This window comes from Condylura cristata, unplaced genomic scaffold, assembly GCF_000260355.1.
Source record: "Condylura cristata isolate star-nosed mole 26May11 unplaced genomic scaffold, ConCri1.0 scaffold00025, whole genome shotgun sequence".
NCBI lineage: Eukaryota > Metazoa > Chordata > Mammalia > Eulipotyphla > Talpidae > Condylura > Condylura cristata.
In genome coordinates this window covers 6,007,433-6,022,286 of record NW_004567126.1, presented here as the reverse complement: position 1 = coordinate 6,022,286, position 14,854 = coordinate 6,007,433, and the positions used below count along the sequence as shown (strand labels likewise).

The 14,854-nt window shown below is 37.5% G+C and overlaps 1 protein-coding gene across 1 annotated transcript in view; it reads left to right on the top strand.

Annotated features, from left to right (window-relative positions):
- Positions 1-2,502: 2,502 nt before the first annotated feature.
- ALKBH8 (alkB, alkylation repair homolog 8 (E. coli)) overlaps positions 2,503-14,854 on the top strand; it is a 47,508-nt gene continuing 35,156 nt past the window's right edge. The window contains exons 1-7 of the mRNA XM_004689069.2: positions 2,503-2,596; positions 6,395-6,530; positions 6,983-7,220; positions 9,516-9,647; positions 10,588-10,683; positions 12,416-12,520; positions 13,634-13,704. Of these exons, the coding sequence (XP_004689126.1) occupies positions 6,402-6,530; positions 6,983-7,220; positions 9,516-9,647; positions 10,588-10,683; positions 12,416-12,520; positions 13,634-13,704 (771 nt within the window). The 5' untranslated portion in view covers positions 2,503-2,596; positions 6,395-6,401. The remainder of the gene's footprint in view (positions 2,597-6,394; positions 6,531-6,982; positions 7,221-9,515; positions 9,648-10,587; positions 10,684-12,415; positions 12,521-13,633; positions 13,705-14,854) is intronic.

Below are 14,854 nucleotides of genomic sequence, written 5' to 3'. Positions count from 1 at the left end.
AAGGAGAATGTTACCAAAGAATAAATTTGGCCACAAAGCTAGAAATATTCATTATTTTGTCCTTAATGAAAAATCTGGCTAACTTGCATCATGAAAATGAGACTAGGATTTGACTAAAGAAAGGATTATTAGGTTAGTATTTAGTGCTTTGAAAAAATTTTAGGGAAGGTTTTTAGCATGGTGAAGATGAATTCTATATCCAAATTAAGTTCCTTTGCAGTTCAACATTTATTGAAGGATATGGAGGCAGCAATGACAGGAAGTGATTGGGAATTTGGACCTGTAACTCAGGAGCAGAAGAGCAGAAAAGGAATGAGAAACCATTTAATAGCTACTTTATGCATGACACTTACTTGTCACATCAATTCCAAAAGGTAAATACTGTTTTCTAGTTCCTACTTCAGGCCATACTCTAGCACAATATTTTTTTTTTCCCACTAAGGAAAGGGAAAGCAGGGCTCAAGACAAAGATTACATAATATTTTAAGAGTGATTTACATAATATTTTAAAACTGGGGAGGCAGAAGATGCCCATGACCAGTAACTGTTGCTGCTCAAATGTTATAGGGAAAGACTAGAATAAATGAAAAAGGTCAAACATAAAACCTGAAGGATGACCTTCATTTAATTGTGCACAGAGAGAGAGAAGATAGAGGAAAAACTCTGAAAACAAGCAATCAGAATGTGTAAAGTAAATTAGCATGTACTAGTTTCATGGAGTCTTCACAAGTTTTAAGTTTCAGTACTCTTAACACAGGTGGATATGGATGAAAAATTGAATTGGTTAATAGGAGATATGGGGAAATTATACACTGGTAGCCACTAGTCTCTTGCAGTTAATTACACTTAAATGAACTAAAATTAAATAACATTTAAAAATTCAAAGTTCAGGGCCCTCCCTGGTGGTGCAGCGGGTTAAAGCACTGCACTGAGAAGCTAAAGCCACTTCCGCATGAGTTCAATTCCCGCCTGCCCCGGAGGAGACCACATGGTGTGGCAGACCTCTCCTGACCCACCTGCTGCTCCCCTCAGCAGTGTACTTCGTCGATCTGCCTGTTCTGCTCCCCACTCTGTCTCTGGTGAATCTTCTCACCCTCCGCATCTCTGGCCTGTACCCCAGTTCTATATGAATAAATAAATAAATCTTTAAAAAAAAATTCAAAGTTCAGTTCTTTATTGTACCAGCCACATATAAAGCGCTCCAAAACACATGTGGCTAGTGGCTAGATATTGAACATTATTAGAAATTATTAGAAAACACTTCCATGACCATAGAAAGTTCTTTTGGAAAGTACTAAGTACTTTAGATGCAAAATTGCAGTGGGGAGACTCATGTTTCCCCTTTGCCCCTCTTCAGTAGTTGCTATGTCTGTTCGATGTGACCTCTCCCACTTGCACTTTGCTATTCAATTTTTGCTTTACCCTCTCTTTCCTGGGCAAATGGCTTCCCATTTGGTTCCCAACATTTATTTTTTCCTCCCTTCATATAAATCACTCCTACATTCAATCCTCTCTTGACAGTGCCACTTCTTCTGGCCAGCCAGCCTTAACTTTTACTGATAGGCCAATGTGGTATGGAGCAAATGTAGACTCTTAGATTTCCTACTTTATTATTTCCTTTCCTGCATCACACCATAGTTCAAGGCAGCTAGGATTAAAATAATTATATGTATGTCGCACAAATAACATTTGAGCAGCAACAGTTGCTAATCATTGGCATCTCCTGTGCTTTTTTCTGTTGTTACCGAATCTTTTCCCTTTCCCGGATAGTACCTTGTCCCAGCTAATAGTGTTACTTTACTTTAGCACTGCATTATTCAGTTCAAAAATCTTGTAAGTCTCTTGTCCTCCACTTCTCCACCCTAAGTTGTCATATCACTCCATATCTTCCATGGACTCCTTAGGTCTGCATAACAGAGTGGGGTTAAATCTTCTAGAATCAGGCACAGCCCGCCTTTCCTTCTCACTTCCCTCAACTTTCTTCCACTCATCTTCCTACCGCTCGGTGGTACTCAAACCCCGACCCCTTCCTCTCCCCTTCCCACTGCTCCCCCCCCACCACTTGCTGGCATAGTCACGTTCCTCCCTGTCGTCTGTGAGAGGTCATCTTTCGGACTCAGAGTCCTCTCCCATTCCCTCATAGGATTCAAGAGTTAAGAGTCAAGAGAGAGATGGGGAGGAGTTAGGGGAGAGCAGGGGGAGGTTGGGTTGTCATGGGAGCGTGATCAATGGACCGAGTGACACAGACCTGTTTGACCGTGTCTAATTGGAGACCTACCGAAAAGAATAAGCTTCACGGCCAACTCTTACTACTCTCCCAAATAAAAGGACCGAATTTTCATTGTAATGGAGAACAGATCACTGTCAAAGAAAGACTCGGCCAAGAAAGGGTGGACGTGCGACACTGGATGGCGAAGGGGGTTGTGGGAGCGCCTCTCGTCGTCGCGCAAGCTCATGGGAAATGTAGTGAAGATCTCCCCAACATGGCTGCGCCCAGGTGAGGCGAGGAGAGGAGCAGCTCTGTGGGATAGAGTGGAACGATTAGCCATGGCTAGAGCACCCGTGCCGTGAGAACCCAGCCTGAGCCGAGGCGGAGGTTTGTGGCACGACTTATGGCCAGGCTTGATGGCTGCAGGTCGCCGCTTTCTCTGGGGCTCTTCCTTATCCTTTTATCTGCTTTACCAGCATGGGACTCTTCTCCCAAAGGAGAGGAGGGGTGGGCAGGCGATGATCTGGTGGCGGTACCGGGCATAGGGTGTCTGTCGTGGGTGGGTGTTCCCACAGTTTGTGAAGAGCCCACGTTTGTGTTTGGGCCTGTGTTCACGTGGTGTTGTGTCAGTCTCTGTTCCTCCGGGGTAGGGAACTGGCGGTGGCAACCTGGGGAGTGTTAACTTGAGCGCGCCTGACTTTTTTCTGATCCAGGTCTGCAGCGATGTGAGGGCGTTGCCGGTGGCTTGAGACCACGCTGTTCAAGTTTCCTGTGCTCTTCTTTGATTAATTCTCCAAGCCCTGGGTCTCTGGGTTTGCTTGATTTTGTTTAACAAACCCTTACTGAGTGCCTGCTTGTATGCCAGACACTGAATTCTGGAGCATTAAGTATGTGACAGCCTTCTGTGTGAGCACGACACACACAGACAGCTATAACACAGTGTGAAAACTGAAGAGAGAAAGGAGCCAAGCTAGACTAGACTTCTGAAAAGCAGAATTTTAGGAGATAAGATGGCAAGGTTAGGGTTGATTTGAGTGGCTACTCGGTGCTAGAGCCTGTTGTATGTTGTGTATAAAACCTGTATTAAAAACTGTGGTGCTTTCTCAAATTATTGAAGGAATAACTCTCAGCTCTTTCAGGAGAGACTTTTCTGAGTTGCAAGAGATACCTACTCATAATTGTAAGCCAGATTACCTATGTGCTTTAAGAAATGGAGGTCAGGAGGCTGAGGTGTTGCTGGAACAAATGGTAAAATTTCCTAGAAGCATTGCACTTTCTCGGGCGTTTGAATGGGGATTTGGGGTCATCCTAGGTACTAGGTCTGATGCTGCTAGAAACCATATTAGAATTTGGTCATGTTTCTTAGTGCAGGTTTGGATGGAGTTGTTATGAGCTGGAATAGGCATACCACCCCTCTTTCAAGGATGAAGAACATGAAGCACACAGATGATAAGTATTTAACTCATATAGGGTCATAGGCTAACAAGTGTTAGAACTGAGACTTCAACATAAAGCCTGGACCCCCTATTCTGGGAAAACAAAGAAAAATATGACTTGATCTCTGTTCTCAAATTGCTTATAGTCCTGTGGAAAGGAACAGATGTTAGAACAAGAAATTAGTGTAATGTTAAAATTAACCATTGTGGGCCCTCCCTGGTGGTGCAGCGGGTTGAGGCACAGCACTGAGAAGCTAAAGCCGCTTCCGCATGAGTTCGATCCCCGCCTGCCCCGGAGGAGACCACATGGCGCGGCAGACCTCTCCTGGCCCGCCCTGGCCCGCCCGCTGCTCCCCTCAGCAGTGTGCTTCCTCGATCTGCCTGTTCTGCTCCCCACTCTGTCTCTGGTGAAGCCTCTCGCCTCCCCTGAGCCTCTGGCCTATACCCCAGTTCTGTATGTACAAATAAATAAATCTTTAAAAAAAAAAGAATTAACCATTGTGGCCCTCCCTGGTGATGCAGCCGGTTAAAGCACAGCACTAAGAAGCTAAAGCCACTTAAGCATGAGCTGGATCTAACCCGCCCTGGAGGTGATCCACATGGCACGGCAGACCTCTCCTGACCCATCCGCAGCTCCCCTCAGCAGTGTACTTCTTCTATCTGCCTGTTCTGCTCCCTACTCTGTCTCTGGTGACGCCTCTCACCGCCCCTGCACCTCTGACATGTATCCCAGTTCTGTATGTATAAATAAATTAAAAAAAAAAATAACCATTGAACTTTCCCCTTCATGTCTAATAAGGACTCCTAAAGCCTTTTCTCTAATTCTATACCTATTTGTTCGATATTGTCATCTCCCTGCCAGACACTGCAACATATACCTCAAGCATATTTTATCCTAAACCTGACTTATTACCTGCTTTCCTAAAGAACTTTCCTCACCTTCTTCCTGAATTTGAAGTTTTGAAAAATGATGTCATTGTAACTCTGTGCTCTTTGTTAGTGGCCTCTGACTCCTCCCTTCTTCAGTTGTCCTCAAGATCTGATGACTGTACCTTTTCTTTTGTTTCTCTCTTTTCCCATTTTCTTGTTTTCTTCCTCCCCCTCCCCCCCCCTCCACTAGTTCAGGCCTGTGTTGCTACTTGCCAGGTAGGTTACTGCAGTTCTCTTGCAGGTTAATCTTCCCTCCATGCTGCCCAGCCAGCCTCTTTACTATCTTTATGTTCTATCTCATGCACCGAATTTAGTAGTTGAGCTGGATTACTGGACGTTCTTTCCAAGGCTCCACATTTTCCTTCTATACATAAAGATTAGTAGTCAGACTTCTGACTGTTTTGAACCTTTTTTGGAATCTGATTTTATTTAACCTTCTAAATTTATTTTATTTGCTAACTTTGAAGACTTTCAAGTGGGTGGAGAGGAGGATTGGTGGGTCAGCCAACTTTCTTCAGTCTAAAAACTGTGCCTGTCTCTTGTTGCCAAACACATTCATTCTGATTTTAGCAGCCATTCTCTATTGCTTCACTGGATATCTTCCTTCAATGTGATTATGGTCTTCATATTTTTCAGTATTTGATTCAGGTCTACTTCTGTTTTGACATCTTCTTAGACTTTTCCAGTTAATATTGACTTATTTTTTTCTCTTATTCATGTCACATCTGAAGTGTGGCATTAACATTTAATTATATAACGATGTGTCACAGTCATTGTTTAGTGATTCTGTTTTCCTGACTAGCTCACAGACTTGTTCAAAACATAAACTCTGTATTGTAGGTATTTGCTGCAGGGTGCTGGCACTCATGTGCTCACCTGTGTGCATTTATCTTTGTAGCAAATTTTCCTTGAGCACCAACTATGTGTTGCTTTCTTAGAGTTTACATCCTAACAAATGAGTTATTGCAAATTGTGTTAATTTTTTGAACAATAAAATAGTCTTCTGGAATGATGCATGATAAAGTGCTGATTGAGTTAGTATGAAGTCTTTCTGGGTAAGTACTCAGTAACTGCTTGCTGATGAATGTATTTCAATAAAATGAAAGCCTGTTTATGTGGTGTTCTTTTTTCTGTTACTTAAAGAATTATCAATATAAAAATAGGTAACATGTACAGTTAAACACAATAAAATAAAATCCTATTTAGCTTCAGAAATCTCTGTGAGGCCTTTCTATACTCCTTTCATATTACATTCATTTTCCTCCCCCCCAGAAATAACTTCTCTCCTGGATTTTTGTTTTACATTTCATTGCTGTTCTTTGCATTTTGCTATATATATTTCTAATATATATATATATGTAATATATGTTTCTATATATATTTTGTGACTGACTTTTTAATTTTGAGTTACATGTAAAGGGAATATGTTAGTAATAGACTATGTATTCTGTGATTTTTTGTTTGTTTGTTTTACATTATACTTGTGAAATTTGCAGTACATTTAAGTAGGACTTCCTATGTAAAGGAAAAGGACCTCTGTTGGCAACGTAGCTCACATAATAGAGCTCTAGCACTGGGATGACTTTTAGACATTTCAGAGATCCTATTTCATGTTCTTGCTAGCTTGTTAACTCCTTAGGTATTCCCTTATTGTCCATGTATGTTTGCTTTTGCTTTTCTTGTTTGGCAACAGATACAATAAGAATTTTCAGAAAGTTTCATGCAGAAATACTTGTATAACATAAAATAAGTGATAACATCATTGTAACGGTTTCTTCAGGATGCTGAGGCTGACATTTTGTCCTTTTTATTTTTGCAGTATTGTCATGGAGAGCAGCCATCAAAGTAATTACAAACTCAACAAAACTGAGAAGAAGTCCTTAAGGAAACAGATTAAAGCCAGGCATACTTTGCTGAGACATGAAGGCATTGAGACGGTGCCCTATGCCACTCAGGTGACCTAAAATTATTATTACCACTTGAATGTAAATATGTTGCCATGTTAATGCATTTTATTCAAATTTGTTAATAATTGCCTAGCGATGAGTCTAATTTTTCAGTCATATGTTATACATTCACATTAAATATGCATATAATTGCCTCTGTTTACTTTGTATTGGCCATAGCCTATACATAGCCTATATAGTTTGAATTTCCATTGATTGTGTTTGTTGAGGTAGAGGAATTTGGGAGTATGTACTAAAAATAATCCATTGTATAGCTGTCTTCAGTTTATAAAGCATACTTATATTCATTCTTACAGAGGTTGTGAAGAGAAGTGGAAAGAAAAACATCTTTTCATGATTGTATGTCTTTGTGCAAATGTAATCTTATTTTTAAATCTGATTTAAAATTAAATGGTTTACTATAATTACTCATGTTATTTTCTTTTTTTTTTTTTTTTAAGAGCCTGGTTGTTGCCAATGGAGGTTTGGGTAATGGTATGAGTAGGAACCAGCTGCTCCCAGTTTTAGAGAAATGTGGACTTGTGGATGCTCTCCTAATGCCACCCAATAAGCCCTACTCATTTGTCAGATATCAAACTACAGAAGAATCCAAGAAAGCTTATATTACCCTCAATGGAAAAGAAATAGTAGATGATTTAGGCCAGAAGATCATTCTGTACTTAAATTTTGTGGAAAAAGGTATTATAAAGCCTTTTTTTTTTTTAAAGTAGCTCTTGCTTTTGTATAAGTTTTCTTTTTTTTTTTTTTTTTACCTAAGGTGGGAGTTCTATTTATTGTGAAACAAAATAAGACATCTGCTAAGCATCCCCTTAGTGCTTGAATATATAGAAGTAGGGGCCATAACCTATCTTGTAGGACCTGGTTCCACTAACCTAACAAAAAACTTATTTATGCATGTTATTTGTTTTGGAAATCTGCTGCCTAATGGTGTTTTTCAAAATTTAATGCTAAGGATTAAGCTCTCTAATTTATTTCACAGTGTCTATCCAGAAACTTTCAGTTAATCACTTCAGAATACACTGTGATTCTAATGTATGCCAAGCTTTTTATTTCTGGAGAAATACCTTTAGCTACCAAAGAGCCCTAAAACTTTTTAGTGATGCTGTCCAGTTGAATGCCGTGAGATGATGTGCATTCGTTTCTGTGCTGTCCAATATGATAGTGTGATTATAGAACTGAATTTTTGTAGTAAGTTAAATAAAAGCTCTATAGACTGACTTATTGACTTGCCACAGAGATTATCATATCTTTTTACCACTGTCTAATGGAAATGAGATGTGTTAAGATGAACCTTGATCTAGACATTTAATCTCTGTTGTATTTATTAGCCTCCTGTTTGGGCAATTAGAACCCTTTTAAGATATCCTAGAGTGGGTAGGTAAGTGTAATCTGATCAAATTTATGTTTTGTAAGTAAGACTCAAAGGAAATGTTTAAAGACTCTTGTAAAGATATATTAAGAAGTTAGAATTCTCTTTGTCTATATGTATTTAATTTTAAATCTGATGTAAGCTTTAGAGTTTAAAAATTAAATTATCTATATATTTTATATATTTGTGATCAGTTTTTGAAAACAATATTTTAAGAGTAAGTTCAAATCAGAACAACACTGTCTCCTCCCCCACCCCGTTCACTATGTTGAACACTGTAAGATATTGCAGAAAGTGAATTTTACATTGTTCTTTACTTGAAATTCTATATTAAAAAAATGGAATTCTTTATTAGATGGAGATGTACTTCTAAGACTTGTAACCCTGTTTATAACCTTGGAATAATCTTTAGGAATAAATAGAAAGTAGAATAAATAAAACATAAAACTATGGCAATATTTTGATATTTGTTTTCATTTATACTACCAGATAGACACTGAATAACAAATGTGAGGTATTTTTGATTTTTTTTATTTAAAATTACATTTATGAAACTAAAGAGGAATTTCTTGCATGTAATTTATTTATATGCCTTCAAATAATTCCAACAAAAGTTTCCCCCATATAGTTTAAAGAAATAATATAAAATTTGGCACAAGATAAAAACTCAGTAAATTAAATGGTTTACTACAGTATATTTTTTGAGGTATTAATAATTAAGTAAGATATATATTTTTTATCAATTTTTATGTTAAATTACTGAAACATGAAATTGTCAGAAAAGCTTGGCAAACCATGTTTATAACATGACTGTTCAGAGCTCTAATCATTTTAATTACAATGGTCCCATTATTTAATCATAAATTCCTTTTTTCCTTTTCTTTCTAGAGCTGTGGCTGTCTAAAACTTTGAAGGACATGGGGGCTTAAATTATTATTATTATTTTTTTCACCTCTGAGAGTAAAATATTGTAATAGTTTATTTTTACATAAACTCTGAGAGTAAAATATTGTAATAGTTTATTTTTACATCATTTTACACATTTTTTTTTATCTCAGTTGTAATCCCCGTGGGCTTCCCATCAAATTATTTTAATATATGCCCAATAGTTCTTCCTGCAGTAACACTTTACTTCCTTAGAAAGTTTTATGTTCTTTTACATTTTTCTATTACTTTACAATAGCTAGTCTCAAGAATCTAAGGGCAAAAAGAGCATTTAAATTTTAATTTCAATATTTGGAAACAATCTGATTTTTTAAAAATAAGAGTATCTATTATAATACATGCTGTATATACGATGGGAAAACTTGTTTTCTTAGATTTCAAAAGTGGTTTAATCATATTCCGTCAGAATTGAAGTAAGTAAATTTTAAGTAAATTTAAGTAAATATTCTTATATTTGCCATTGGCAATTGTGGTGAATAAAAAGTACCATAACTTTTATGTTGGTCTTTATTTTCATGTTTTTGATGTTTGCCTTTTGGCATTCTTTATTTTGCAAAGAAGGTTGGCAATTTTATGAACTGATAAATGGTATTGAACAGAAATTATTTGTGTAGGAACTTTAAATTTTTGTATGTGGTTATTTCAATTTGGTTTTTCAGCACAATGGAAAGAATTGGGAGTTCAAGCCTTACCACCAGGACTCATGGTAGTGGAAGAAATTATTTCTTCTGAGGTTGAGACAATGCTTTTGGAAAGTATTAACTGGACAGAAGATACAGACAATCAAAATTGTAAGTAAAACCTTTAAATCTGTTATTTAAAAGTTTCTGCAGTGCCATGGTATTGCTCCTTCTTTTTCCCTTCTCCTTTGGTTTTATTAAAAACTCTTCATATTTCCTCAAAATTGTTAAAATAGCTGAATACAGTGTTAGACAAGATGTGCCAACAACTCTTGGGGGTACATTAATAATAAAAACATATATATGTTATAGTTATCAATTTTAAACTTCAAACTGATTAATATTTATTAGCCAATATTTGCAGCGCTAACATTTATAAGACTTTTCACTTATATATCACATTGGAGCTATTCCCCCCTGAGGCAGATTTCCTCAGCAGAATTAGAGTTAAGTCCATTGCCACCAGCATGTGGTGAGAGCCTCCTGGTGATGTTGCAAATGAGTTAGCCTGTCTCTTTCCAGATCATTGGCATGTTCAACTCTTTTAGGGTGGTTTAGTAAAACTCTTGAAGTGTTTGTTATAATTTTAGACCAAAAAGGCGCCGCCCCCCCTCCCCCAGGTGACACAAAGGGTTAGGACGCAGCACTGCAAGCTAGCTACAGTTGCTTCAGTGCGAGTTCCATCCTTGGCCCCAGGGTGACCCACATGGCATGGCAGACCTCTCCTGACCTGCCCACTGCTCCTCTCAGTATTGTACTTAGTTGATCTGCTTGTTTTGCTCCCCACTCTGTCTCTGGTGAATCCTCTCACCACCTGCATCTCTGGCCTGCACTCCAGTTCTGTATGCATAAATAAGTCTTAAAAAAAAACACACAAAACAATGTCAAACCAAAATGAACAGTAGACATGGTACCTTTGTTAATTTTATTGAAGTCAGTAATTAAACAGCTCACAAAAGTTACCACTACAAGCTAATCATTAACCACAGGTTGACTTTGAGACATAAATAAAATTCTTTTCTCACTAATGTTACTTTCTTCTCTTAACAAGTTCAAAAATCCTTAAAACACAGACGAGTAAAGCATTTTGGTTATGAATTCTACTATGAGAACAACAACGTGGATAAAGATAACCCATTACCTGGGGGTAAGTGATTACTAATGAATAATAAAGGCTGGTTCAGAGAAAATATTTAATATATTAAAAGTTTATCAGAGTTGAGAGTGTGTTTCATTTGCCATTTGTAGGAAATTTTAATAAATATTTAAGATTTAACATAATAAAATGTTCACTACATTAAAAGTTTATCAGAGCTGAGAGTGCTTCATTTATCATTGGTTTTAAAAACAATTGATTAAGGCCCTCCCTGGTGGCGCAGCGGGTTAAAGCACAGCACTAAGAAGCTAAAGCCACTTCCGCAAGAGTTCGATCCCCACCTGCCCCGGAGGTGATCCACATGGCGTGGCAGACCTCTCCTGACCCGCCCGCTGCCCCCCTCAGCAGTGTGCTTCGTTGATCTGCCTGTTCTGCTCCCCACTCTGTCTCTGGTGAAGCCTCTCACCGCCCCTGCATGTCTAGCCTGTATCCCAGTTCTGTATGAATAAATAAATAAATCTTTTTTTTTTAATATTTATTTATTTATTTGTACAGAACTGGGGTACAGGCCAGAGATGTGGAGGGCGAGAGGATTCACCAGAGACAGAGTGGGGAGCAGAACAGGCAGATCGACGAAGCACACCGCTGAGGGGAGCAGCGGGCGGGCCAGGAGAGGTCCGCAACACCAAGCGGCCACCTCCAGGGCAGGCGGGAATCGAACCCATGCGGAAGCGGCCCCAGCTTCTCAGTGCAGTGCCCCAACCCGCTGCGCCACCAGGGAGGGCCCTAAATAAATCTTTAAAAAAAAAAAAAAAAATTGATTAAATTTGCAAAATTAGATGTACAGTCCAGTTTTACTGTAAAAATATCTATGTACAGATAATGCTAAAGTTCCTTTTGAACATTGTCCTCACTCCAGTACCTCTTCACTGAGATAGAACTAGTGACAACTTAGTATGTGTTATCTAATCCGATAATGAATGAGTTTACCAGGCCCTCCCTGGTGGTGTAGCGGGTTAAAGCACAGCACTAAGAAACTAAAGCCACTTTAGCATGAGTTCGATCCCTGCCCCGGAGGTGATCCACATGGCTCAGCAGACCTCTCCTGACCTGCCCTCTGCTCCCCTCAGTAGTGTAATTCAGTGGAACTGCCTGTTCTGTTCCCTACTCTGTCTCTGGTGAATCCTCTCAACGCCCCTGCACCTCTGGCATGTACCCCAGTTCTATATGCATAAATAACTTTAAAAAAAATGAGTTTACATCCTAATATAGGTATCTATGAAAGTATATAGTTGCTAATGTATTATATTGTCTGTTATAACTTATATATTCCTGTAGTTATATGTAGCATTCCAGTTTGTTCCTTTCCCTTAGGATATGTCTTAAAGATCTTATTTGGCTTTTCATTTTATTAGCTAACATTTGAAGAATTGAAATCTATAAGCTTTTTTTAAATAGCTCATTCATAATTCTCTTTGAATAGCTATTTAGGTTATTTCCAGTTTGTAGCTTTTACAAGTAGTTCAGGATGTATATCTTTGTACACACTTTTTTTCTGCACTGTGGGAGAGTTCCCAAGGGAGACTGCTTCTGAGAAGTAGAGTTGTGTCAGTCACGCTCATCTCATCACTATGTTAGTAGATACTGATAAATTGAATCCTAACCCATTGTGCCATCAGGGAGGGCCTCTTCATGATATTTGTAACAATGATTTCATTCGTGTGTAGAAGTTAACAATGGAAATATTTTTAATATGTTTAACCTGTATGATTACTAACTTCAGGTCTCCCTGACATTTGTGATAGCATTTTGGAGAAGTGGTTAAAGGAAGGTTTCATTAAACATAAACCTGATCAGTTGACTATAAACCAGTATGAACCTGGGCAAGGTAAGCATTTCCTTTAAAAATTCTGTCTTATCTACTTTATTTACTACCGCACATTGTATCTCTCTAGGATTTTTATTTTTTTTTAGCTCAAGCTAATTATTAGAGTAATTTGCTTAGGTTTGTTACCTATGTTGCACTTAATTCCTTGCAAATCAACGTGTTGACCTTTGAAGTATTTGTATGTCAAAGTGTGAACAGAGTGAACAGTTGCTGTTTGTAATTTTTTTTTGTTACCCTTTAGGTTTTATTTAGAGAAGTTATTGTAGACTTCATCATAGCCCTGGATCTTAAAAACACAAATCTTAAGTTCTCTCTAGAAGGTCGTTTCAAAAAATATGAGATATGTGTATAGAAGAAACCAAATGATTTACAGATAGGTAGATAACCTCCTTGAAGACTAGTAGCTGAATCATCTTGCTCTTATTTCTCTGTTAAGAATGTGGAAGACAATTCTTGGATAATATATATTTTTTTAAATTCGTTAGGTTACTTATCTTTTGTACTAAGTAGTAGTATTTTCATCCAATGTTTGTAATAATTAAATGATGTTAAGGGTTTTACCGGTGGCAGGATTGTGGGATTTTTTTCCCTGCATTTATCATGATGTTTTATTATAATTATTTACCCATCAACTTTTTCATTGATTTGGAAGCTCCTTGGGACTGTCTTTCTTGGTAAAGAAGTTCATTTTACTTGATAGATGCTCAATTATCACAAACCAAGGAATGGCAGAAGAAGCCATATCTTAATTATTGATGTGCTTAGACTCACACCTGGCTGTTGTTTTGTTCAGAAAGTACTTGGGAATGTGTGTTGAAGGGGAAAAAACAACTTGTTAACTTATCTTTTACATTTTCCTCTTGGATAGGGACTGGGTAAATGTTCTAGTTATGCACTGACTCCTTGTCTTGATTTTAGAATTAAATTCAGTGGCACTTGTTAAGGTAAGATATTTTTATAGTTTAATCACATTCACACTAATTATTTCCTTTTAACTAAAATTATATTTCTGATTATCAGACACTATAGACTCTATAAGAGTATGAAACGATTTTTAGAGTTGTCTTTAATTTACTGAAAGGAAAAATCAAGTGATTCTTTTGTCCATCTTAGGAATTCCTGCACATATTGATACACATTCTGCTTTTGAGGATGAAATCATTTCTCTCAGTTTGGGGTCAGAGGTAATGTCCAAACCTTTTTATTAGCTATGAACTAATACCTTATATATTGCCATTTTCATATAACTTTTTTTGTTTTTCTGTTTTTAAAGATTTACTTATTCATACAGAACTGGGGTACAGGCCAGGGGTGCAGGGGCAGTGAGAGGATTTACCAGAGACAGAGTGAGGACCAGAACAGAAGGATCGACGAAGTACACTGCTGAGGGGAGCAGTGGACAAGACAGGAGAGGCCTGCTGTGCTGGCTGGGAATTGAAATCGTGAAGTGGCTGCAGCTAGCTTCATAGTGCTCTGCTTTAATCCCTTGAGACACCTGGCAGGGCCAGACTTCCCATGTTTTTTAATTCAAATGAATTAGATTTCAAAATGGAAAGTAAAAGCAGCACTTATTTCTTACAAAGCATGAGATTATCACAGCTTCTCCTTTTAGATATCCAGATTTCTATCTTCAGTTCATCAAACTCCTTTAATTTTTACACATTTGTAAAAATATATATGTATTTTTGAAGTTAAATACATTATTTCCCTTAGTGTAACAACTGAAGCAACATTGCCATCTAGTGGTAAAAGGTAGTAGGTGCAAAGTATTGAAAAGAACCACAACTATTTTGTAAAATGCATGTTAGGAATTCTGATAAACTATTTCACATATATTACCTGATTCAGACCTTTCAAAATCGTTGATCAATAGAGAGTAATAGAGTTATTTTTACAGATGAAGAATAAAGGGTCATGTTTATGCATTGACTTGTTTCTATATTTACTTGAATGGCAAAAGAAGCTTAGAAAACATGATTTAAAAAGAGCTTCACACAGGATTTGGCTGTGAAATAACATGTATTTGTAGAAGTGTAAACTTATTCCCCTAAGATACATACTATCTTGTAAATCAACATTATTTCAGTAAATATAACTTAGCAACAAAAAGCCAGAAAGGAGAAAAAGAAAATAATGATGATGCTGATGATGATTAAGTGTTCCATGCAAACTGAAGAATATTAGATAAAAATCAGAATTTTTATTATAATAGTTTATTTTTACATTATTTTGTGCCTTTTTCTATCTCAGTTGTAATCCCTGTGGACTTCCCATCACCATTCACTTGTGGGCTATCACCATAGTCCCACGTACTAACCCCCTCCATTCCCCACT